This window comes from Lactuca serriola, chromosome 4 (genome assembly GCF_051521515.1).
Source record: "Lactuca serriola cultivar US96UC23 chromosome 4, Lser_US96UC23_V15, whole genome shotgun sequence".
NCBI lineage: Eukaryota > Viridiplantae > Streptophyta > Magnoliopsida > Asterales > Asteraceae > Lactuca > Lactuca serriola.
In genome coordinates this window covers 380,368,160-380,373,085 of record NC_136411.1, presented here as the reverse complement: position 1 = coordinate 380,373,085, position 4,926 = coordinate 380,368,160, and the positions used below count along the sequence as shown (strand labels likewise).

Sequence of the window (4,926 nt, the reverse complement as noted above, 5' to 3'; positions counted from 1 at the left end):
TTTATCTTTGTAAGTGAAGTTCTTAGAAGATGATTGCAGATTAAAATATTCACTTAAACCTGAATAAATTTTTTATAGTGATTGCAAGGTTTCAAATAACGAAAACGAGTCTTGAGGCGTTTTCTCTTCACCTCACAAGGCGAAAGCCTCGAGGCGAAATTTAAAAAAAAAATATTATGTATCTTATTTTAACAAAATAATGAATATCAAATAGAGAACTTTTTAACTCGTGAAAATAAAACAGTGTATGAAAAAAGATACATAGCACATAAACAAGATACAAAGTATGTACAATAAACATACACAAATCATATATAAAAAGATTTAATTTTGTTGAATTACATAATAAAAATATAGCCACCAATGAATGAGTAAATGAAAAAAACAACACTCATAAAAAAAAGGTAGTGAAATCAATTATTCTTCTACCTTTTCTCCTGCTAATCTTCGTATGACTAAATCAACACAAGTGTCAAAATATAAAAAGAGATTAAAAGAGATAATTATTGGATTCCACGTGTCATGTTTTATACGAGTAGGAAGATAAGATGGAACAAAAACTAGGATGATATTCAAGTTTTCAAAAAATTAATAGTAAAATATAGAAACATAGAGCACATAAAATATAACAAGCTCTTTAAATTAAAGTTTATTTATAAATACAATTAATCTTAAAAACCTACACCAAAAACATGGTATCCGAGCTTTGTGCATCCATATGAATGATCATAAGAGTAGAAACAATCTCATTCATACTTAATCTTTTCGATGGTTCGCTTTCCAAACAACCAATACTTAGTTTCACCAAACGCATAGCAAGCTCATCTTCTTCTATAACAAACCCGAGGGCATGTCTACCTTTCAACCGAGGGTCAATAATGTAATTAACCATACTTTTCGCATTATGTCCATCACCCATAATCGATACAACTTCTTCACACAACATCACTTGTCCCCCATCATCATCATTCTCATACACAGCTTTTTTCCCCGTTATCAATTCCAACAAAACAACTCCAAATGCATACACATCAGTCTTCGTTGTCACAAATCCTGCCTCTAAATACTCCGGTGCGAGGTACCCCTTTGACTCAGACCGACATTTTATGGATGAATTTACGTTTTCGCCCTTCTCTGTTGACTTTGCAAGACCAAATTTTGAAATCTTGGCGCGTAGATCCTTAGTTAATAGAATATTGCTAGTGTTTATATCTTTATGAACGTATGTTGGATTCGCAAAATTATGTAGATATTGAAGACCTTTAGCAACATCTAAAGCAATACGAATACGATTATTCCATGTTTGACTTTCTTGACAAGTCAAATCTCGAAGCCATTCGTTTAATGAACCGTTTTCCATGAATTCGTAAACAAGATAACAAGATTTATCGTGTTCACAAACTCCATAAAGACCAATAAGATTGAAATGATTAATTTTTTGGAGAATTTTCACCTCTTTATTCGCGTGTGTCCCCGTTTGTTTAATTGCAACTTTTCTACCCTTTATACTTCCTTTATAAACCGAAGCACTTAATCTCTTTTCGAGGGTAAATCCGTCCGTGGCCTCTTCTAATTCTTCAAATTTGTAGATTTTGAGAACTTGATCAACACTAGCAATACCAAGTTGGATATCTTTAGGCAACTCCCATTTTACCATTTTACCCTTATTCGCTCTTTTCCTTTTCGATACTAAACATATCACAAAAACACCACTAAAAATCGCCAAGAAACCACCTGATATTGTCCCTATTATGATTCCTTTCTTTGACAACTTTGGATTCTGATTCTGATTCCGGCCGGGTGTTCTTGTTTGAGAACTTAAAGGTTCGGTAGATAGAGGAACAAGAAGGGTAGTAAACGGAAAAATCAAATCTTTAACAGAAGAAAACCCGTTTTCCAAAACTAAATCTTGAAATTTCACATCAAACCGATTACTAATTTTCTTGATTGAATCTTCCCAAGTAATCAAGTAAGTCAACAGAAACCTGATTCCCGACATGGTTTGATTAACGGTAGGACACGCACATCTAAGTTGGACACGAATCTTGCCACCAACTTGTAAATCATTTCCTTTATAAATATTGTTCTTTTGGAGGGAATCACATGTGGTTAAACCTTGGAATGTGAAATTTGCGATAGTGAAATAGTTGGTGTTAATCGGAATAACAAAAGATGTGTTAGCTTGATAATACTGACCAGAACAAGAACATGTAACCGGAATGATTAGCTCTTTATTTAGCGGCAAGATTTCAGAGGAATCAGTGATTCCGTTGATTCGGGCGACATCCTTAGGGTCGGTTGACATGAGGTTAGAGATGGTGAAAATTGAGTTGTAAAGAGGTTGAGTTCGGAAGATTAAGAAGGTGGAACACGATTGGATTCCGTTGCAAGTGTAGAGGAATTCCGGGGTTTGTTCTGTTGTGTTGGAATTGTTACATTCCAGAATGTGGTTTCCGGAATACGTTTGTTGGGAAACCGATTCGTGAGCGAAAAACAGGAACGGAAACAGGAACAGGAACAGGAATGGATTCATGGTTGATCGGAAAGTGGCGTTGGAATTGGAACACTTTGTGATATTATATGTAGAAATAGTTGTTAAACCAAAAAGGGGTGAAAATGACTTTGAAGATACATTAATTTAGATTTTAGAGTCCAGAATTTTCCAGCTTACAAAGTTTTTGAAGTCAAATCTTTTACTTGTGTATTGAAGGATGAAATATTAAGGATACAATTGTCTTGCATACGACTGTTTCATAAGTATTTAGAATTAAAAAGGAATTAAACGGCTGTTTTACTTTATTCTGTTTTTAGTTCTCTTCTGGACCGGTTTGTCATTGAAGAGATCGGGTCAAACCGGGCTTCTAGTAAATTGGACCGGTTGTTAGACAAATAAAAAATTGTACCATTTTTAACTGGGCCCAAAAAACCAAACCTAAACCATATGTAGCCGGGTGTAATATGAACCGACTTTAAAAAAAATCGCTAAAATAGAAAAGTTAAATTTATATCACTTTTTTAAACCGATAACATGATTTTTATTTTGTTATAAAGTGCAGAAAATAAAAAATATTGTATTTGCAAGTCTTGCTTTTGGTTTTTTTGTAAAGTCGTTGTCAAGTATTTCATTTTCGACATATTTTAAGCATAGCTGGTATTTGAAATTCATATATCATAAAGTAATTATATAAACAAGGTAATGTAACGAGTTATTTAATGATCATATTAGGTTAAAACTCGTGGAACCTATCGGTGTTGATTTTGAATTGAATTTAAAAATTAATTAATTAATAAAATAATATTTCATTAATTTTGATAACTTATGAATTGTAATATTGCATTTTCCAATAAATTTTTTATTTGTAAGTATTTAATTACAAACTAAATGGGGAGTATTTAATTAGAAATGAAGATTTTGAAAACTCTTATTTTTGGTGCATGATTCTTGTTGGACATATGCAGATGATGCATTATCAATGTGTGTAATGAAATTAACATAAAATACAACAATACGTAATTATAAATAAATAAAGTAATATGATGGATTAAGTGTGATTTGCTAAAAATGAATAAAATATGCTACAAAAAAGTTGGGTACAAATTTCGAAAAACTTCCTTATAAACAACATTAGAAGTTTTATTTGTGAGTTTGTCATCTTTATCTAAAATTAATAATTTTAATCCCTCTTTGCTTTGAACTCTAGATAAGGCAACATACAATTGTCCATGTGAAAAAACTGGATCTTTCAGAAACAAACCAACATTTGATAACGATTGTCCTTGACTTTTATTAACAGTCATTGCAAAACATACGGCTAAAGGAAACTGTCTGAAGCCAATAGAAGTAGAACAGTTACAGTGAAAACTCAGATTTCGAGTATAAGTTTGGCAGTTTTCAGGATATTACACTTAAGGAGATATTAGGAGAGTGGATGCACTAGGGTTTTGTGCAACACTGTTATTCCAATACTCTAGGATATTAGAGTTCATTCCGAGAATAGAAATATTTTCTGTCAAAAATCCCAGGACTATATATAGAAAACTGAACCAAATAGTTCATTAGTTGAATTCCAATTAGAGAAAAGCCAAAATTCTCTCTCATGGATCTTCGGGTTTTTATCCCAAATTGTGAGTACTTCGATCTAGTTATGTTATATAGCTTAGATTGTGTTTAGAAACACCAATTACATATCAAATCCGTGAGATTCAGGAGTTTACCGCCCAAGAACGTTCTTGGAGAGTAAACTCCGATAAGTGGCTTAAATGCTACCTAGTCCTTTCCCCGTGAATTGTAACTACCTTAGACTTGTATGCTAGTGTGTATATGACTAGAAAACATCAAAAACGGATTAAGACCCCAAGATTTGGGAGTTTACCGCCTAAGAACACTTGGGGAGTAAACTCCATTTTAAGGTCCTAAAGTGTTCCAATCACCCTCAAAGCTTTAGAACTCGAACTAGAACCCACCATTGCATGTTTAGGACACCAAAATCAATTAAAATGAATGATGAAAAGTGAGTTTACGGCCAAGGGTGTTCTTGGGCCGTGAACTCCATGTTTAAGTGCCAAAATGCCCTTAAAACCTTCCTTAAGCCAAGAGACTAATTTGGGCATGTTCCTAAATGAGTTTTGGACTAGCTAACACACTTAGAACACCAAGAGTAAGGTGTTCATGACCCAAAAGGTTCTAGGGCCGTGAACTCCATAAAATGGTGCCAAATGGTGCCATAAACTCTTCTAAAGCCAAGTACAAAAGCCTAGTTTAGTTCCTAGATAATTTAGAGACTTGAAAACACCATAATCACCCTCCCAAGGGAGTTTACGGCCGTAAACTCCATGGGATATGGTCCCAGGGCCGTAAACTCCTCAAAGGAGTTAATAGGAAGCCCAAACACTTGTTTAAGCCTTGAAGCAATTCACTACATGAGT

At 33.7% G+C, this 4,926-nt stretch overlaps 1 protein-coding gene across 1 annotated transcript; it reads right to left on the bottom strand.

The window, feature by feature from the left end:
- Positions 1 to 679: 679 nt before the first annotated feature.
- LOC145099811 (lysM domain receptor-like kinase 4) lies at positions 680 to 2,533 on the bottom strand. Its single transcript, XM_079037316.1, has one exon. It carries the CDS (start codon positions 2,531 to 2,533, stop codon positions 680 to 682), a length of 1,854 nt encoding a protein of 617 aa, XP_078893442.1.
- Positions 2,534 to 4,926: the final 2,393 nt, after the last annotated feature.

Coding starts and splice junctions, on each gene's coding strand:
- LOC145099811 (XM_079037316.1), bottom strand. CDS start 2,533: ATGAATCCATTCCTGTTCCTGTTCCTGTTTCCGTTCCTGTTTTTCGCT.